At 31.1% G+C, this 22,436-nt stretch overlaps 2 protein-coding genes across 2 annotated transcripts; both read left to right on the top strand.

Moving 5' to 3' along the window:
* The first annotated feature begins 1,798 nt into the window (after nt 1-1,798).
* Nucleotides 1,799-2,840, top strand: LOC116024354. The gene has a single exon (XM_031265249.1). It carries the CDS (start codon nt 1,799-1,801, stop codon nt 2,654-2,656), a length of 858 nt encoding a protein of 285 aa, XP_031121109.1. The 3' UTR covers nt 2,657-2,840.
* A 16,013-nt stretch (nt 2,841-18,853) lies between these two features.
* LOC116024569 (U-box domain-containing protein 9-like) lies at nt 18,854-21,276 on the top strand. Its single transcript, XM_031265484.1, has 2 exons — nt 18,854-19,470; nt 20,009-21,276. The coding sequence occupies exons 1-2, from the start codon at nt 19,216-19,218 to the stop codon at nt 21,092-21,094; spliced, it is 1,341 nt and encodes a 446-aa protein (XP_031121344.1). The 5' UTR covers nt 18,854-19,215; the 3' UTR covers nt 21,095-21,276.
* The last annotated feature ends 1,160 nt before the right edge of the window (nt 21,277-22,436 follow it).

Genomic DNA, 22,436 nt, shown 5'->3' with positions numbered 1-22,436 from the left:
ACTAGGCAATGGAAGACTTATACCCACCACCGTGTGGAAGACATATACCCATTAGCCAGTGGCAGACTCGTATTCCCACCATCGTGTGGAAAAAACGTATACTCACTAGGCAATGGAAGACTTATACCCACCACCGTGTGATACTCACTAGGCAATGGAAGACTTATACCCACCACCGTGTGGAAGACATATACCCATTAGCTAGTGGCAGACTCGTATTCCCACCACCGTGTGGAAGAAACGTATACTTACTAGGCAATGGAAGACTTATACCCACCACCGTGTGGAAGGCATATACCCATTAGCCAGTGGCAGACTCGTATTCCCACCATCGTGTGGAAGAAACGCATACTCACTAGCTAGGTAATGGAAGACTTATACCCACCACCGTGTGGAAGACACATACCCATTAGCTAGTGGCAGACTCGTATTCCCACCACCGTGTGCAAGAAACACACACTCACTAGGCAATGGAAGATTCATATTCACACTGGAGACATAAGGAAGCCCTACTCGTAGCACAGTGGTTGGCTTATGTATATTCTTGATATTTACATAATCTTATAATGATTTCTTTAAATATTGTTCTATACGTGTGTGTATACTTATTGTTGAATTTGTGTAAAATTGTTGTATTTGCATAATGCTACGTGGTCGGTCAGAAGAAAAATCTTAGGTTGATGCAATTGAAGACGACCATCAGAAAATGATTAAGTATACTTTCCAGAGACTTCGTATCCACGAAATCTCAAGAAAGTGGGGGACTGGATGATGGATAATAACAGTAGGCTTGGGCCACACGGACCGGCCCAAAAGAACAACTATACTTTCCAGAGACTTCGTATCCATGAAATCTGAAAAAAGTGGGGGACTGGATGATGGATAATACACTAGGCCTGGCCACATGGACAGGCCCCAGAGAGCAATTGGATCAAGAAAGCCCAAGAAGGACCCTCAACAAAAAACTACAGAAGAGTTCGATAAGGATTGGACTTAGCACTTGTAATATTAGCAAGAGTAATATTAACAAGATTAGGACTTATTAGTTATAATGTAACCTGAACTCCCAATAGGAGGCAACCCATGATTCTTATTCCTTGCAGAGCTCTAGGTGCAAAATATGTATAAATAGACCATCCATACATGGAGTAGGGAAAGGCAATTATGAGCAAGACAATACATATATTCTCTCATTATATTTTCCTACATATTTTCTATATTTTCGCTATTCTAACAGGTAGTGTTGGCCTGCCTTTGACTAACCAAAAGTCATAAAACCAACAATATACATAATAATAAAATAATAAAAAATATTAAAATAAAAAAATAAAAAGAAGTTTTATGGCGGGCAGCAAAAGCTGCCTGATAAAGTAAAGTACAAAGGTTGTCGTTATGGCAGCCTTTTAAGTGTTTAGCAAGCTTGTTAAATACATATAAAAATAAAAATATAAAGAATAAAGAAGAAGAAATTCATGTGGCGTGTTAAGTTGTCTTGTAAATGTGTAAAATTTCTGGATTAAGGACAGTCTTAATATTGTAACAATTGTGTTGGCTAAAAGTCATAAAATCAACAAATAATTATAATCGGATGACGTTGTTATACGTGGCAGAAAATGTAAGACCAGGTCACGCGCAGATGTACGCCAAGAATAAACGTGGGATATGCCACATTAATTATCTTCCAGTTTCCTGGTACCTTTTTATCTCCTACTTTTAAATTTTCGAATATTCGTTCATAAATTCCACTGCATTATTCCCTTTTAAGCTCTCTTCCTCCCTTCTCTCCCTCACACACAAAATGAAGCGAGTCACTGACCCGCTCGACGATCGGGTCAAGGCTCAGATCGTCGGCCACAGAGCTCAGGTAGCAGAAGATGATGATCTTTCTTCGTCAAGCTTTTCTGAAATTGTTTTCGACTTCCCGGAGCACGATGCCGGAGATTATTCCGGCTCCGAGCGCGACCTGCCGCCGTGCAACTCCGACGGCGAGCTTGAGGGTGAAGTTGAGACGATAAATTGCGGCGGCGACAAGGACTCGTTCCGGAATGTTCTCGCGTCTCGCGTTTCGGAGGCCGTGGAATTGCTATCGTCGTGTTTGAATTCGAGTAATACGCCGGAGATTCTCCGGCGCCACGTCACGGCTTATCTTAGGGATTTCGGCTACAATGCGGGCGTTTGCAAGACCAAATGGGAGAGAAGCGAGGGGATCACCGCCGGAGACCACGAGTTTATAGACGTTCTCCGATCCGACTCCCAAAACAGGATCACACGATACATCGTCGATCTGGAATTCTCCTCGGAGTTCGAGATCGCTCGGCCGACGACTCATTTTGAAGGATTAATACTGTCGTTGCCGAAAGTTTTTGTAGGGAAGAGCGAAGAGCTGAAGAAGATCGTGAAAGTGATGAGCAAAGCGGCGAAACGATCTTTTAAGAGCAGAGGGCTACACCTTCCGCCCTGGAGAAAACAGCGTTTCATGGAGAACAAGTGGTTTGGTTCCTATAGACGGAACACAAATTTCCGGCCGGCATCTACCACCTCCATGGAATTGCTGCCGCCTTTAGAGCAAGCTTTAGCCGTCAAGTGCCGGTCCGTTGGCTTCGACGCTGCGGTCAACCGCCGATTACTGTTTCCCGTCGTAACCCGAACAAGATGATCATATAGCATATAGCATAATTGGTGTTCAAAATATAAAATGCTAGGCTACATTCTGTGATTAAATTTCCTTATAGCATATTTGGTTCAAAAAATAAATTTTGAATGTATAAGGAATATTACCACCTTTTGGTTGGAACCAGGGAATTAGGGAAAAGAATATGGTGGAAATAAAATAGAAATTCAAATTATATTATTTGATAAAGAGGTATAGAATTATTGAGAATTGGAGAAAGAGGTGATATAAACACAAAAATGCTCATAATAATAATAATAATAATAATAATAATTATTATTATTATTATTATTATTATTAAAGATAAAAAAAATTCTTTTTCTTATCTTTTTCCTTTCCATGCTACATTGAATTGAAATTTATAAGGGGGTATGAATTCTTCTTCTTTCAATTCAAAAAAATAGAACATTGTAATCTCCTCCAACCAAACAATGTAATTTGGCAGGCCAATGAATTGCATTGTAAAGGAATTGCAATTACGGTGTATCATACATCTCCCAAATAAGAAGTCATGGGTTCGAGCCTTAGTGGGTGGAGGCGGTATTATATATATAGACTTATGATCAAATGAGTTCATACTTTCCCTAAGTCCTTGTGGACTCACCTAAGTCTCTTCACGGACTCATTGGAATGCAAGTATATATAAAGCTATTGGGAAGGGGTGTGAGATTCCGGGATTAGAAATTTCGCTTTTTGTAGGCAAAGGAAATTAAAGCATGCAAGTCTCTTCACAAACTCATGGGAATGCAAGTATATATAAAGCTGTTGGGCAGGAGGGGTGTGAGATTCCGGGATGAAAAATTTCACTTTTTGTGGACAAAGGAAATTAAAGCATGCATGTCTTAACTTGTTAGCTCATAGTTTAGCTATAGCAGCCTACTCTCAACCTAACTGTGACATCCCGTAATAATTTATTCCAACATTTCTTCCCATAATTATTCTCAAAAGAAAATGATTCTTCTTCTAAGCTTAAATCCTTCATTTCAGAATAATTCATAAGGAAATCATATTTTTCCTTAAGCCAAATTCTTATAAGATTGGATATGTGTATATTTTTCCTTTAAGGCATTTTAACCCATTACCTTGTGGACTTCAATTAATCCCTTATTGTTGGTTAAACCTTATAGCCCAATATAAATTAATATTTGAATTCCTATAAGCCTTGTATAATTCAAAGGCCTATTTATACTCTACTTCACCCTAATACATATATATATATCATGGTTGAAAAAATCGCAAAGCGCTCCTCAGGCACTCAAGGGGTGCCTAGCGCCTAGAGCGCCTAGGAGGGGATTAATCGGCGGCGAGCTGAGGCGCCCGTGTATTTTTTATTTTTAAAAAATTTGTTTAATATTTTTTTAATTTTTAACACTTGATAATTATAAACTATTTAATACTTTAATAGTGAATACTAAAATATTAAATATTAACCTAAAAAACATCTAGAGTTTGAACAATTTAAGGTTATTTCGCTTAAAACGATGTTGTTTTTGGTGAAATAACCCATTTATAAAAGAAGGGAACAATAGCTAATCGGCCGACTAGATGGCCTAGTAGGTGCCTAGGAGGCCTAGGCAGTCAGCCGCCTAGACCACTGATTATGGTGATACACTAGGTGGCCGGCCAGTGCCTAGCGCCTAGGCGCCAATTAATCGGTACATGGACGAGATTTTTGCAACATTGATATAAATATATGTATATATTTACCTTATCCTACCAACTTAATATATATACCTAGCAAAACCTTAATATATATCACAAGTCATGCATTCACTCCTTCCTTCTTCATCCTCATTCTATTCACCACCATTCTCCATACCAAATATTCATCTCTTCTCACACTCAATAAACCAAGACAAGACTCATATTTTATGCTATATCAAGTTGGATTATGGTAAGAACTCACCTTTGTATCTCATTTTCCTTTTCTCATTTCACTATTCTCATGTTTTCCTTCTACCTTTCCATGATGGGTATGGGGTCCTAAGATGATCTAGGCATGGAAGATGTGCTAGGATAAGCCTTGGGAGACCTTGATTGAATAGATAGCTTCAAGAGGTAACCCTATGTCCAATAAAACCTATTTTTCCACTCTTGTATGATATGGTGTGTATTTCTTGTGATTCTTGAGCATATTATGGTTGAACATCCTTGATATTGTGTCTTGTTATTGAGGTGTTGTTGTATTGTTGGTGTGCCATTTTATTCTATTCTTGAATTCATGTTGATGTGGTGTATCTATTCTGGAAATCTGAGTGTTGGATATCTATTTTTGCCTACTATGTACTGAGTTGAAGCTTACTGTCTCGCCATGATTTTTAACGTAACAGAACTGACCCACGGGGCTGGCACGCCCGTGAGCTAGTCCTGCATGCAAGGCCTACGCCGGTATCAAGTGGCGGAAGCCTCAATTCCGCCATCTCCCTTATTTGTTCATGTGGTACTTCTCGGCGAGCCCACTGGCCCCGCCACTCGATTCCACTAGTTCAGTGTTGTTACTGTTCCAATGCACTCTTTCCAGTATGTTTGAATGCAATTGTTCTTTCAGTTGATTTGCTATGATGTCTTAAGAATCCCTTATCTTTGCTTGTCAAGTATTATTCATTATTGAATAATATTCTTTGATAATCTCTATGACTTGTGAGTATTGGAAACTTTTGTCTTCTTATTGATAATCATCTTCCATTGTGTATTTGCTATCCTGTGTTGTTCTTGAATAAATTCTTTTGAACCTAGTATGACTCCCTTGGAATTCTTGAGCATGATTTGACTATTGAGTTACTACCTTTGTTCTACATTGCATATGTATTTCCTTGGAATCCTATATATATATATATATATATATATATATATATATATATATATATATATATATATATTCTTGGATTGAGAGATATGCACCTTGTTATTGAATCCTTCTTTGAGATTGTTCTATGGGTTTTGGACCGTGTGGGGACTTATTTGTAATACTATGGTATTGGTTGAGATTGGCAAGCCTCTAGCTCTGTTTGCAATATAATGGGTTCGGTTTTGTAGGAAGCTCCGGACAGGTCGATGGTGTGGAAAGCCTCGATCAACCATTGTGAACTGATCCGGTTGTGTGGAAAGCTCCGAATTGCCGTTGTTTGTTTTGGACACCTAGTAGAAACGTATCCTGGTGCAAGAGATAGTAACTAACCCGTTGGGCTTGAAATTCCAATAAGATGTGTATACACTTAAAGTTCTATGTCTGTTTCCATTGGTATTGTGTGGTATTGATTACCTGTGATATGATATTTAGATTGTATGGAAGCCCTCCACATTAGTTCACGTTTGTATTTGGTAAATATAACTATCTTGATTATACCTTACTATGCGAATAGTGGTTTATGTAATGAGCTAGTATGATGTGGATTGTTTATCTCCGTTGCTTGTGTTTATATCTCCAAATAATCTTGGTAGAGCTTGTGCTCATGAAACTCCTTGCTAAAGTATTGATGTTGTACCTCATTATGTTGTCTTTGAGTATGGGTTGAGTTGAGCCTTGTTGTGATCTTTATCTCGTTCTTATGTTGGTATCGTGGCTATGGTTCTTGTGTTGAATGAGTCTTTTGAAAATCTTCCATAGAGTTGGCTAGTGGATGCGTATATATATATGTGTGTGTGTGCGTGTCGCAAAACTATATTGGATACCAAATGTATATTATGTAGTTTTACATGTTGGAGTGGGTTTACTTAGCATATTTGCTAAGTTTTTAAACTTATGTTTTCAGGTATGGAGTAGAGTCTTTCCTCAAGAACGCGCTAGTATGATATTCGCTTAACACCTTCCTTGGTCTAGTTATAATTTCCTTTTGTTAGACTTTGAACCTGTAAGCCTTACCTAGTACTTTGAGGTTGTAATAACTGACTCTTTGGATAGTTATGGATTGCGTTATGAGGATTGTAGACATTGCCTTATCATTTATGCTTAGTTGGCCTAAATGTGGCATAACATCCCTATGAGTTTTGTTTTGCTTTCGTTGATGTTTGGTAGAATTTGAGAACCTTATGTTTTTTTAAATATATTTCTATCTTTTATTACCTTTATTATTATCCTAGAATTGAGGGTGTTACACTAACTCTTTGTTTTGGGACTCTATCCCCCTGATTTTCTCTCAGTTTTATTACAATAATCCACTATCGTTTTTTGGTTTAAAAAAAAAAAGCATGCTAAGTCTTTAATTTGTCCTACTTGCTCTATATTTATTAGGTTTTCTTCATATTTATTTTCTCCCTAAAAATTTATTAGGTTTTCTTCGTATTTATTTTCTCCCTAAAAGATAGATAATATCCATTTAATGCATCCAGCATTGATCAACTTCATTAAGTAAGGATGCAATAGTAAAATTAAGAAAAATAATTAAATAGGCCCTATAACTAAATAGTGAGCGAAATTGAGTTCTTAACTTACCAAAAAAACAAAAAAACAAAAAAAAAAAAAACCTCCAGAAAAGCATTTTCAACTTGGAAAAAAAAAGTGTAATGGGACCAATTAATTAATTGTTGTATGGTAATAGCTGACATGGTTATGTTCTTATATGAAAAGTTTTTCCTATCTTGCCTATGTTGAAGTTAAACCAACACCTATCTTCTCTATGCATGTAGAAATTGAATTGTTATGTTTAGACTTTAGTAAGACTTTAAAAAAAAAAATTTAATATCGACTAAAGTATTCTTTTAGTAGAAAAAGTCATTCAGACAATCATTGAGGAATATGGTAGATGGTTATCTACGTCTATATTCAAATGGAGATAACCATTGTTATTCTCATCCTCCAATTTTATTTATAAATTTTTGTTGTTTACATATTTTGGAAAAATAAATTAATTTTGGGGAGAATGTGAATATATTAATCTCTCAACTATATTAAGATAAGAGGGAAATTAAATAAGGGAAGAAAAGACAAAGCAATAATGGATATAGGTATGTAATAAATTCAATAGATGTAATGACCAATACAATAAGCACTATCTATGCATGAAGAAAGGAGCTGAGATAAAAGTAGTGGATAATACATAGTAAAGAGATAATGGTGCAAAGTGATGGTGAAAATATAATGTATGGAGTGTGGATGCATGCCTTGGATGATGAAAAAATTTTAGCCACACAAATTCTTTAACAACTTGTTCCAAGGCATATAAGTTCATGCCTAGCTTGATTGAACTTACAACTTTAGATTTGATGATGATTTGTATAACTCTAGTTAATGTATTATTGTTATTATTATTTTTAATTTCACAAAAATAGTGGCAACTGTAAAATTATTGTAATAGCAAGTAACTCAACATACAGAAATAGTATGATTTAAACATAAATTATAATCAAAAGTGCACGAGATCAGACATATCTAAGATTGTAAAATTTGATGATGAATAGGATATTTATTTCTTTCGTTGCTCTCTATAATTTTTCCTTGATAGGTAGAATTGTAATTATTTTGTTTGTATATTATACTAATTGCAAATACACACCATGTGCAATTGAATAATGACCAATAAACAACAAAAAAGTTGTAAAAACAAATGATCAAAATAATTAAATAAATAAAGAAACACATAAATCTTATCAATATTAGAATACCGAATTTTACATTGTGATGATAAGAAATTTTACTATCTAGCATAATGTTTTTTTTAAAAAAAATGAATTGAACTAGTAGGTATTGTGTTTTAAAAAAAAAAACAACTTTTAACGAATACAATTAGTTTTTCTTATAATTTCTTCTATTATAATTAAATTTTAATATAATATCGATAAAATTTAAATTTTAACAAATACAATTAATTTTTCTTATAATTTCTTCTATTATAATTAAATTTTAATATAATATTGGTACTATAATAAATGAATTATAAATATTTTGTTGACAATAACTCAATGATGCATATATTCCACATCAAATAAGAAACAAATAAAAAACTAAACTCTTTTTTTTTTTAAGTGAAATTTTAATTTTAAAAAAGAAGTTAAAATAAATAAATGTTAATATTTTCAAAAAAAAATAAATGTTAATTTTCAAATAAGAAAACCATATGAAAATAGATACGCATTATTCATTAATTAAAAATTATTATTAAATTAAACTATATGTATAGACACTACATATACGCACATGTATGCATGTGTTTGTATTTTACATAGTGATAGTGAAATTGACAAAAGAAATAAATATTAAGGATAAATTGGTAAGAAATTATAAATGTAAAATACAAAAAAAAAAAAAAAAAAGAAACACCAAATAAAAGATTTAATGTCACTTATATCATTAACAAATTTTTAATCCTGCTAAGGACTAATGTTAAAATAAAGATTAAAAGAAAAAATGTGAAGGGTAAAAATTGGAAGAAAAAGAAGTGCAAAGGAACAACACAACTAATACAAAGAACAAACAATTAACACAACTTATACTATTAACAAAAAAAATTTTCCCAGTTAATGACTAATATCATTGACTCTTATAAAATTTTAGATAAATAGATTAGATTTATAAACTTTTTTATAATATGAATTTAGCTCAAATCTCAATAGTGCAAATCATAATGATTTATTATTAAACTTATTTTTATCATACATATATGATATATTTTAGTAGAATATTAATAAATATTCTAACAACAATTACATGTACAAAATTAGAAAATATTATATGATGGCACGTTAGATTGTTAGAACAACTAAAAATTTACACTCTTTCAAGTTGACAAAAAATAAAAAATGGAAAAAATGAAAACTAGGTTACAGCAATGCAAATTGAATGCCCGTGAACCAACTGTCTTGCATAAATGATAAATCCAACAACCCCCTCATTACACGAAAATGCTTGGAGAAAGTGAGAAACTACAACGTATATCAAAGTAAATTTTCTTATAAATTACTAGTATTTTCGCCCATGCCGTTGCATGGAATTAATTTGTTATAATATTTTAAGAATATTTGGATCGATATACAATTATATAAATTATAACATCGAATATTATATAGCGCAATTGATGAAATTAGTTGGATTGATTATGTTTTTTGATATTTTCTTTGCTTGAATTAGAGCAAATAATTGTCCAATTACCCGTGCGATTCACGGATAAATTTTTGTATTATTTATTTAGATAATAAAATTAAAGATAAAATTATTTTTAAAAAAATATAATATTGAACATGTACATTTATTTGATTATAAGATTAGTGCAAAAGTATGACTCAATTACTTGAATAATATATGACTTGTTTGTTTACCATTATCTTAAAAAGATCTATATTTAATATAACTTAAGTAATTATATTATTACAAAAATAAATATGGAAAAATGAGAAATAATTTAACTTTAATTATTACGGAGTATAAAAATAAATTGAACGACCAATATTTAGCTTAATTACGATAATAATTATTAAGCAATTATTATTAGTCAATTACACTAAATTAATTATTTTTCGTTAATAGAAATATCAATTCGTATATACAAAAATTATTATTATTATATATTAAATATGTTCGACCTTATGCGGTGTTCATGTCACACGTGTACAAATTAATTTGATCAACGACATATAAAGTTGGTGAGGGGATTGCTCAACCTTCTAGTTAATAAATATTAATTATTATGAAGTATTATTTATTAATATAATTAATAATTAATATAATTAATTAATTAATATTTAATTTATATAATTATAATAATATAATTGTCGATTATATTTCCAATGAAATATTAATATATTCATTTTATTTTTTCTAATATTTTAATTTCCTTTTGAATATATTCATTTCCTTTTTCCTTTATAATTAGAATTATTTATTGTCATTCATTTTTCTTTCATAATTTTTTCCTAATATTTCATTTGTTGGTTACTAATTTTTTGTAGGGAAAGCTATGCTATATTTCCAGTAAAATATTAATATATTCATTTTGTTTTTCCTAATATTTCATTTCCTTTTAAATATATTCACTTCATTTTTCCTTCGTAAAAAGAATTAATATTGATCTCCATTCCTTTTTCCTTCATAATTTTTTTTAATATTTCATTTGTTGGTTACTAATTTTTTCATATGGAAAATTGTGTCATATTTCCAGTGAAATATTAATATATTTCTTTCGTTTTTCCTAATATTTCATTTCCTTTTAAATATATTCATTTCCATTTTCCTTCATAAAAAAATTATTATTCATTCCCATTTTTTTCCTTCATAATTTTTTCCTAATATTTCATTTGGTGGTTACTAATTTGTTTATAGAGAAAACTGTGTTATATTTCCAGTGAAATATTAATATGTTCATTTCGTTTTTCCTAATATTTTATTTTCTTTTGAATATATTTATTTCCTTTTTCCTTCATAAAAAGAACTAATATTATTTTACATTCCTTTTTCCTTTATAATTTTTTCCTAGTCATTCATTTTGTGGTTACTATTTTTTTTGTAGTGAAAAGTTGTGTTATATTTCCAGTGAAATATTAATATATTCATTTCAGTTTTCATAATATTTCATTTTCTTTTTAGTATATTCATTTCTTTTTTCCTTCATCAAATGAATTAATATTGCTTTCCATCCATTCCTTTTTCCTGATAATAATTGCCAATTAATTGGCATGATTCCTTGCCAATTAGTAAGAAAATATTAATAACAGATTCTCGTGTAATATTTATTTTCTTTTCATTCATAAAATTTTATTATTAATTTCCATATGATTAAAAAGTAATATAATTATGGTTTCAAAAAAAAAGTAATATAATTATAAAAATATAATTGTTGAATATATTTTCAGTGAAATATTAATAAATTTATTTTGTTTTCGTTTTAAATAATTAATATAATTATAATTATAATATAATTTTTGATTATATTTCCAGTGAAATATGAATATATTCATTTCCTTTTTCCTTCATATATTCATGTCCATTTCTTTTTCCTTCATAATTTTTTGCTAATATTTCATTTGGTGGTTACTAATTTTTGAATAAGGAAAGCTATGTTATATTTATAGTGAATTTTTATTATTAATCTTCTTTTTCATTTGGCCTTATTCTTGTGCCAATTTGTAACATTAGTAACATAATATTAATAACAGATTTCCGTGTGTGTAACATTAGTAACATAATATTAATAACAGATTTCCGTGTGTAATACATTAGTAACATAATATTAATAACAGATTTCCGTGTGTAATATTTATTTCCTTTAATATTAATAACAGATTTCCGTGTGTAATATTTATTTCCTTTTTTATTAATAACAGATTTCCGTGTGTAATATTTATTTCCTTTTTCATTCATAAAAAGATTTTAATATTCATTTCCATATAATTAATAAGTAATATAATTGCCAATTATATTTCCAATGAAATATTAATATATTCATTTTCTTTTTCCTTTTGTGGTTACTATTTTTTTTGTAGTGAAAAGTTGTGTTATATTTCAAGTGAAATATTAATATATTCATTTCAGTTTTCACAATATTCCATTTTCTTTTTAGTATATTCATTTCTTTTTTCCTTCATCAAAAGAATTAATATTGCTTTCCATCCATTCCTTTTTCCTGATAATAATTGCCAATTAATTGACCTGATTCCTTGCCAATTAGTAAGAAAATATTAATAACAGATTCCTGTGTAATATTTATTTTCTTTTCATTCATAAAATTTTATTATTAATTTCCATATGATTAAAAAGTAATATAATTATAAAAATATAATTGTTGAATATATTTTCAGTGAAATATTAATAAATTTATTTTGTTTTCATTCTAAATAATTAATATAATTATAATTATAATATAATTTTCGATTATATTTCCAGTGAAATATGAATATATTCATTTCCTTTTTCCTTCATATATTCATTTCCATTTCCTTTTCCTTCATAATTTTTTGCTAATATTTCATTTGGTGGTTACTAATTTTTGAATAGGGAAAGCTATGTTATATTTATAGTGAATTTTTATTATTAATCTCCTTTTTCATTTGGTCTGATTCTTGTGCCAATTAGTAACATTAGTAACATAATATTAATAATAGATTTCCGTGTGTAATATTTATTTCCTTTTTCATTCATAAAAATATTTTAATATTCATTTCCATATAATTAATAAGTAATATAATTGCCAATTATATTTTCAATGAAATATTAATATATTCATTTTCTTTTTCCTTCATAAATATTAATAAAATTAATATAATTATAATAACTTAATTGTCAAAATAAATTCAATTCCTTTTTTGTTCAATTTTCAATCAAATATTTAATATTAATTTACTTTTTCAAATGTCCTAAATTCCGTGCCTTTTAATTTCCAATTAATTATTTTTTTAATATTCTTTTTTTTACCTATAATTTCACCTCTGAACATGGCATGAATAAACGAATAAAACAACTACATATTCAAAGTAATGTAAAACCATGAAATGTTAAGATTTAAAAAATTACACAAATTTAAAATTTGAAATCTTTAATGCCCAAAAACATAAAATGCCTATGATTTCAACAGGAAAATATTTTATTAATTGCTTCTCAACTTTCACATCCATCTCTTAACAAATCCATTATCCTTTGCATCACATTGCTTATTAGGCTCCAAATATCTGCATTTATAATTAAAGAATCAAGAGAGCTGGAAATATAAGATTTCAAATATAAAAGAATAGTTAAAAAATCAATTAAAAAAGAATAGTTAATACTTAGAATAAAAGTTGTAGTTATTTGACAAATTAGCTTACCTTTCAACAATTGAAGCTACCAACAATTAACCCTAGCGCTTGTGATTGCAAAATATAAGAACCTACAATGAATGCAACCAAAAAAATCAAAAAAAAAAAAAAAAAAAAAAAAAAAAAAGAAGAAGAAGAAGAAGAAGAAGAAGAAGAAGAAAAGATAAGAACAGTAAAAAAAAAAAACAGTAAATATGTCACACTTTTATGGAGAAGGGTGATTCTTCCTATGTACATTGATGTTTTCACAAACGAAAAACAACAGAACTAAGAGAGATTAAAATTGGTGGTGGTGGTGGTGGTGGACTGAGTTTCTTCTTGTATTTATAGCCATAAAGGGAGAGATGCATAGCTATTATTGTTAATTGGTAATAATTGGTAATTGGTAATTCATTTGATTACCATTCATATGTTTTCACCATTAACATAATAATAACATATCTTTTGGTAATAATTGCTAATTTGGTAATAAATAAATGGAATTGTAAACAAATAGGTATTGGAATATAATATATATATGGAATTCAATTATAATTAATAGAATTTCATACAATTATAACTAATATATTTTTATATATTATTATATAGATATAGATATAAATATAGATTATTATTCTACCATAATAAATAAATAAATAAATCTATACCATAAACATTTGTCAGTGGTATTACATTAATGCATGTATATGTATTAATCTATATGAAATACAAATATATTATCATAATAATTAATTACCATAAACAATTTTAAGTGGTATTACATTAATGCACGTATATGTATTAATCTATACAATATAAATATACTATCATAATAATTAATTACCATAAACATTTTTCAGTGGTATTACATTAATGCACGTATATGTATTAATCTATATAATACAAATATACTATCATAATAATTACCATAATTACTAATAACTAATTACCAATCTATACTATATATAATATATTATGATTACGATAATTACTAATATTATGATAGAATAATATTAATTAATTATAATTAGAATAATAATTACCATATTACTAAAATGCCCCTACGTTTGGGCAGGAAATTTTGAAGGAGGATAATGTTTTTATATATAGTATAGAGTATAGATGTGTTAATACATGTGAATACCAATTGCCAATTGGGTTGATTTAGGTTATATTTGGCACGCTTAGCAAAAAAATTAGTTAAAAATTAAAAATTAAAAAAATTAATAGTTAATAAACTAAATAATTGAAATTAAAATATTTAATAAAATTAATTATTGAATTAGCTAATAAGGGCAAAAAGAATAAAAGGATAAACAAATATATTAAGATTTTAATTCATTAATTGAAGGGTAAATTGTGCCAATTTTGTAAATTAATAAAGATAAAAAGAAAGTTAAAAAGTTAGGAACTTATTTTGAAATGCTAAATGCTACTTGGGATAACATTTCAAAATAAACTATTATTTTAAGCTACTCATGTTTTACTAAACAAAGTTTATGGCTTATTTGTAACTTAAAATAAGCTATAATAAGTTCTCCCAAATAGAGCCTAACATAAGTTTGTGATGAGTAGTATTAAGAATATTAGGAATGTATTACGCGATTGAGTTTTATTGCGTTTTCTTATTTCTTTTATTAGGGATTCACGGGTTGTGTTAGAATTTGTACATGTCTCTTATCGATCTACCTCTACTTACCATAGCATAATATGAATATACATAAATTCTTTTTTTACATACTCTCATAAGTCATAAGTAGGAGTTCAAATAAGAGAAATCTCATTGGGATTAAGACTCATTATTTAATATTATTTAAAAATAAGAAATACCAAAAAAAAAAAAGTAACTTATGATTAATTTTAGAGTTATGGTAGAAATGCTTATAATTATCGCTATTTATTAGTCACTTATTTATGTATGAGTTTATATTAGCTATTTATATAATTTTTTTATTACCTTAAAGTATAATTAGCCAAATTCACCAGTAATCTGTGAAAGTAAATAATTTGTCTTTTTTTAATTCACGAGTAGCTGATTAGAAGTGGTAAATTATTTTCCTTAGATTATATATTCAAAGGAATGCATGCAAGTCTTTAATTTGTCTTACTTGTTCTATATTTGTTAGATTTCTCCATTTAATGCCACCGCCATTGATCAACTCTTCTTACAATCTAGTAAGAGCAACAACATCAGTGGTTATTTCACAATATTTTAGGGGATGAAAGCCACATGAAGGGGAGAGAAGATAAGAGAGAGATGATTGGGGTGTTCCTGCAAGAGTGAGGTTATTTAGGTTTCTAAGAAAAAAGAAATTTAATGATTGGTCACACTGATTTTATTTATTTATTTTTTAAAAAATTATATTTATTTTATTTATTTTTTCCTCCTATCACATTTTCTCTTTCCTAATCGCACTTACAAAAATTCCTTAAAAACCGTGAAATAACTCCATTGATAACGAGCCAAGGAGGCAATAGTAAAATTAAGAAAAATAGATAAAGCCCCTTAGCATAGTGAATCGTAGTTTGATTTGATGCTACGATCAGAGGCAATAATGTGGGGGTTAGAAAATCTCACTGAAAATATGAATGAAAAAAAGTTCAAGATGATATAAAAAGTATGGATTGATTTGAATCCCTTATGTACGTATAAAAATTAGGTGATTTAACTGGTGGGCGGGCTGTTTCTTCTCTTACTTGCAATTTACCTTTAAAGTGGATTTAGAGGAGGGGGTCATGTGTGTTTAGGATTAGTCTAGCGAACTGATTGTGCGGCTCACGTTTTTCCTCTGCAATACCTCTAGGGGTGCTGGGGTAGAATCTTATGGAGTTAGAATTAGTCCAGTAAAATTGAAATCGTTAAAAAAAAAAAAATTAAATAAACCCACCTGCCACACAACATGATTACTGCAATTTAATTTCTAATTCTTAAAAAAAAGTGTTTACAACATGAAAAAGAAAAAGAAAAAGAAGTGCAATCAAGCTAATTAAATAATTGTACATTGTTTGATAATAGCTCTATCTTGCCTATGTGGAATTTTGGATGCCAAAGTACTGCCAAACGGCCAAACTTGCTCCTATCTCGTCTATAGATATTGAATTGTTATGTTTAAACAAGGGCAATTAACAAACTGAACATAAAAGAACGGAAGCTGTTCGTGTTCGTTTGTTAAGGATTTTGGGGTGTTTGTGTTCATGGTCGTTTATTAAGGTTTTGAAAATCCTGTTCGTGTTCGTTTGTTAAGCGTTCGTTAACGTTCACGAACGTGTTCGCAAACGTTAACAAACACGTTCACAAACATGTTCATTTACGTTCATGAACACGTTCGTGAACACTTAATAACCAAACACCTACACATGTTTATGAACACATTTGTTCGTAACAATAAATAATCTGCATTCACATCTTCACGAACAATTATATATATATATATATATATATATATATATATATAAACATGCTCGCGAACATTATTAAACGAACACTAAACGAGCTTGTTCGCGAACACTACTAAACGAACACAAATGAGCATGTTCACGAACACTACTAAACGAACACAAACGAGCTTGTTCACGAACACTACTAAACGAACACAAACGAGCTTGTTCGCGAACACTTAGCAAACGAGCTTACCACTGTTTAGACTCTGTTCGTTTATTAACCGAGCTCTAAATTTTGTTTGTTAATGTTTGTTTACCTTAATAAACGAACATAAACGAACGCTTACCGAGCTCGAACACGAGTAGTTACAGCCCTAGCTTAAACTAAGACAGACTTTTAAAAAATAATAATAATATAAAATTAACACCGAATGAAATATTTTTTTTATTTTAAAAAATTCAAACAAATATAATTGTTGATGAATATGGTCGATGGTTGTCTACAAACAAATATAAAATTTTTTTTTTACTTTTCAAAATTTTTACAAAACATATTAATATCAAATCAACATTAACTTAAGTCAAGCTAGCGCAAACTTATCATTAACTAATTTCTTATATGCTAATCGACCCAATTACAAATTTTTCTTTAAGATTGTGCGTTGTACCTTCACTTGCACTTTTTTTTTTTTTTTTTTTTTTTTGAGTTAAGAAGTTAATTATACTTTTTTAACAGTAAAGTCATATTAAACCCTCCAAGTGAAGTTCACAAGCAACACATCACAATTCATAATTGACTATTTGGTGGGTATAAATTAAAGAGATAATGGTAAAATGTACCTTCCAACTACATATAAAAATACAATTAGATTCTCAGACTAAAAATCGTTAATTAAACTCTTAAATTTGTTAAGAGAGGCACAGGAGATGGGAACCCGAGTTTTTCCAAAAATTTTCCCCACAAAAAGAGCTCACTTGCCACTTGAACTACCCCATTGAGTTAGGCAAGTTACTTTTTGATAACCCGTTAAACATATTAAATTATTAATTGTATAATTTTAACAAGTTTAAGAATCTTAGTGGATGATTTTTTTATTTTTTATTTTTACCTATTTAACTTCTATTCCTAAATTCAAATTAGAAAACAACTAAGGAAGTAAAGAAATTTGTCGCCAAAGACCTTGTTGTCAAGTGGCATTCGGTGTCCCGGTTAACCTCCCACATGGATGATGGGAGTGGGTTCGCCTCTTAGTAGAGGCAACTGTTGACTCGCTGTGCTTCAGTAGGTTGAGGAAGTACATTGTAACAGACTCAGTAGTACTCAAAAAAAAAAGAAATTTGTCAATATGAGTCTCTTAAATGGAAAGTTCTAAAAATTATGTATAGACACATAATATATATTATTATAATATAAGAGTTTTTTCCACTTTTGGTCCTATGACTTTAGTGCCTCTGTCAATTTAGGTACACGACTTTCATTCCTGACATAAGTAGTGCTTGACTTTAATTTTTTTACCACTTTTAGTCCTTGACTTTGATTTTTTTTCCACTTTTAGTCATTTCGGTCATCTGAGCGACAACTTTTAATCGAAATCAACAAACTGTTGTGCCATTAAGGGTAAATAATATTTAATGTATTTAGGGATTTATCAATAGACAATTTTACCCTTAATGGCACAAAAATTTGTTGATTCTGATTAAAAGTTGTCACTTAAAAAGCCAAGCATAACAAGCAAATAACGTTTATTTTTCCTATTTTTTCTCTGATTATATTTATAAATATATTTAGGGCTTTATCAAAAGACACTTTTACCCTTAATGGCACAATATTTTGTTGATTCCAATTAAAAGTTGTCGCTCGGATAGCCAAAATGACTAAAAGTGGAAAACAAATCAAAGTCAAAGACTAAAAGTGGAAAAAAAATCAAAGTCAAGCACTACTTATGTCATGAATGAAAATTGTGTACTTAAATTGATGGAAGCAGTAAAGTCATAGGACCAAAAGTGAAAAAAACTCTATAATAAAATGAGGAGTACTCAACAAAAGGAAGTAAAGAAATTTCAAATTATAGGTACGGCCAATAGAAATAGAGCGTGATACGGTGGATGAGCACAGCACAGAGCACACCCCCGAACGAACGAAACTAATTTTGAGCGTGTTTAGATCTTCGGGAAATCATTACCACCGCGATGACGAGTCCACCGCAACACCTTTCCGCGTAGCACTCAACCCAGCTGTCCGATCACCGATCACCTCATTTCTCACACACCAATTCTCATTCCCTATTAACACTCACTCTCTGATCATCCACTGCCAACACAAATTACTGACAACTTAGTGGATAACGAAACCGGAAAGCCTCGATTCGCGCCCGGAATTCTGTTGTCCGAACGGGAATTTAGGAAAGCCCTAGTCGAATTTGTTGAAATTCTGTTAGTTTTTCCTTGCGGGAGTTTTATGAGGGATGACGAAAACTGCGGCGGTGGATGGCGGTGATCCGGCGGCGGAGTTGAAGAAAGAGCTGCAGAAGGTGGTGAAGGTGATAGTCAGTGAGGATGGCATCAATGTGGGGGCCATTGATAGGGCCCAACAGGCGCTGTGCTCGTTGAGGGACCTGAACGCGAAGCAGCAACGATCATCGTTCGCTGTACCGGATGAATTTCGGTGCCCGCTTTCCAAAGAACTCATGAAGGATCCTGTTGTTGTTGCCACTGGTCAGGTATTAGGGACTTTTCAGTTTTGTCTGCCTGTGTATATATGATTTTTGTATTTCTATACGTTTAATTTGTGCGAATTAGGTGGTTGGGAAATGCTGTCTTTGCTCTAAGTTTTGATTTTGATAGCTGATTGAATTCTGCATTTTTTTTAAAAATCTCTGTGGTATTTGATTGCTCTGTTAAATTTAAGTTGTTGAACTCAACTGATGTATGAAATTGCGGATTTTCTGGCCAGTAAATTCTTCTCTGATGCAAAAATACACTTAAATTTATTTTCTGTTTTGTTCTTCGTTTCCTTCTTTCTTTTGCTTGTTCGTTGGCTTTTTACTCTCTGAGTCATCTAGATGATTCGTGCTGTATAATGGTAGAAAGGTTGTTCTTCGCTGAGACTAATTATTGAATAATTTATGTCTTCATTATTTATTGTTTGTCTCACTTGTGCTGAAATAATGCGAATTGTATTAAAATGATGGTTTTTTTTGTGCTTGTTGATTTTATTACATTGTATTGTTTTCTTACGTAGTGGTCACAAATTTGCAGACATATGATAGATCATTCATTCAGAAGTGGTTAAAATCTGGGAACAGAACATGCCCTCGAACCCAACAAGTGCTCTCACATACTATTCTGACACCTAATCAGCTGATTCGGGATATGATATCTCAGTGGTGCAAGATCAATGGGATCCAGTTGCCGGACCCCGTGCACAACTTAGATGAGGAGGGACTTACTGAAGCTGATCGCCACCATTTTCTTTCTTTGCTTGAGAAAATGTCTTCGACATTGTCTGAGCAAAGAGATGCTGCTAGAGAATTGCGCATGTTGACTAAAAGTGTGCCTTCTTTCAGGGCATTATTTGGGGAATCTGAGAATGCCATAGCCCAACTGATGTACCCCCTGTCTACAAGCAAGTCTGAAAGTGAAGTACAACCTCAACTCCAAGAAGATATAATCACTACACTTTTGAATCTCTCCATCCACGATAGCAACAAGAAGCTTGTTGCAGAAACCCCAATGGTTATTCCTCTTCTTATGGATGCATTAAGATCTGGGACAGTTGGAACAAGGGGCAATGCAGCTGCTGCCCTTTTCACACTGTCAGCCCTGGATTCCAATAAAGCACTTATTGGGAAATCAGGTGCCCTGAAACCACTTATTAGCCTCTTAGAAGAAGGGCATCCTTTGGCAATGAAAGATGCTGCTTCGGCTATTTTTAATCTATGCTTTCTTCATGAAAATAAGATTAGAGCAGTTAGAGATGGTGCAGTGAGTGTTATCCTCGAAAAGATTGCAAATAAAGTGCATGTTGATGAATTGCTTGCCATCCTTGCTATGCTCTCTAATAACCAGAAAGCAGTTGAGGAAATGGGAGAGCTTGGGGCTGTTCCATGCTTGCTTAACTTAATCAGGGAGACCTCATGTGCTCGCAATAAGGAGAATTGCATAGCTGTCCTGTACACAATATGTTTTAGTGACCGTACAAAGTGCAAGGAGATTAGGGAAGAGGAAAATAAATACAGAACAATCTCTCAACTTGCTCAAACTGGTACTTCAAGAGCCAAGAGGAAGGCAAGCAGCATTCTTGACAGACTGAATAGAGCTTTCAACATCACTCATACTGCATGATTAACACTTGGAGCGCAATATCTGTAAATTTCTACACTTTTATAGCATTTGCACCATTACGATATTGAGGCATGATATGTTCATGTACAACTGTTGTTTTGTATATTAGAGTTAATACCAAGTTATAGTTGCCATGAATAATTAATCTGGGTATTATATTAATAATATCCTGTCTTTCTTTAGTGGGATTCTTCACTTCTACCCAATTTATGTTTTAGTGGGCTTTTCCTAGTAACACCTAATATGATGATTGGTTTATTAGCTTGATAAATGTGGCTTCTCTAATTCTGTGCCTTAGTGGATTTTGCTTCATTTTCAGCTAAACCTGCTAGTGGGGTTCCTTTTATTTCTTTAGACTTATTGCATAGATATCTTCTTTTTTAGCTTAGCAGCTATTAGGATCCACATGTAGGGCCTTTTGACTGGTGGACATATGGGGTAGTTCTATCCAACTTCTTGTATCACTATTGTCAGTATAGTTTGGCCTGGGGAAAGACCCAAAACTTGTTTGACCTGATCTATAAGGTGACTGAATTGGTTCCTGATTGGATTAGAATCCTAAACTCACAGGAATTATGTGCCCATATTGAATGATTGTACACTATACCCATTACTGTGGCCAGTGGTCCTTTACATTCTGTTACCGAACCACCACCCCCTTTTAGGTTAGGGAGTCTTCACAGAAATAATAAGGTAGCCAACTCCCTACCTCATCTTGTGACCACCTTCTAACTTTCTTTTTTTCTTCTCTTTTTGGTCCTTTCTTTGATCTTTGGGCTCTTCTTTAAAATGAACTTTCTTGTCGTTCCAAGTCATGTCTGTACTATGTTCTGAACTTAATGGATTCATGTCCAGACTTTAACAAACTAGTAAAACAAGTTTAACATTGTCGGTAGAAATGCAATTTGTTAATGATGGCTTTCATTTAAAAGTGTTTACTTGATCTTAATAATGTTTACTTAAACTTAATAATGTGATAGTATGGGTTGTATCTGTGCCTTCAAATCCCTCTTTAATATGATGGTATTTCCCATTAATTGCCCTCACTATCCTTTCTTACTTATTGGCCTAATTCAAGGGGAAAGAAAAGATCATCTGTTTGTTGGGTGACTGTCCTTCCTAATACACATGGAGTCTGTAGAAAAGGATATAATGTCTTCATTATTTGTCCATTTCCTGTTTCTTACATTCTGGCATGTGCTGATGTGGGTAAGAATGAAAAATTCTTCTTATATTTTACCTTTGTGTTCTTCTTGGAGGAGATAAATGTAAGCTTTACGATTTTACACTTATCGAGTATGAAAGATTTCAGATTTGTGTAATCTACAAGTACAGAGGAACT

Source organism: Ipomoea triloba, chromosome 7 (assembly GCF_003576645.1).
Source record: "Ipomoea triloba cultivar NCNSP0323 chromosome 7, ASM357664v1".
In the NCBI taxonomy this organism is placed as follows: Eukaryota; Viridiplantae; Streptophyta; class Magnoliopsida; order Solanales; family Convolvulaceae; genus Ipomoea; species Ipomoea triloba.
Note: the sequence above shows the minus strand (reverse complement) of the source record. Positions and strands in the feature narration are given on the sequence as shown.

Bases quoted from the DNA above. Each gene is read 5' to 3' on its own strand.
- LOC116024354 (XM_031265249.1), top strand. From the start codon at position 1,799: ATGAAGCGAGTCACTGACCCGCTCGACGATCGGGTCAAGGCTCAGATC.
- LOC116024569 (XM_031265484.1), top strand. From the start codon at position 19,216: ATGACGAAAACTGCGGCGGTGGATGGCGGTGATCCGGCGGCGGAGTTG. The intron at 19,471-20,008 runs GTATTAGGGACT...ACAAATTTGCAG, and splicing joins TTGTTGTTGCCACTGGTCAG to ACATATGATAGATCATTCAT.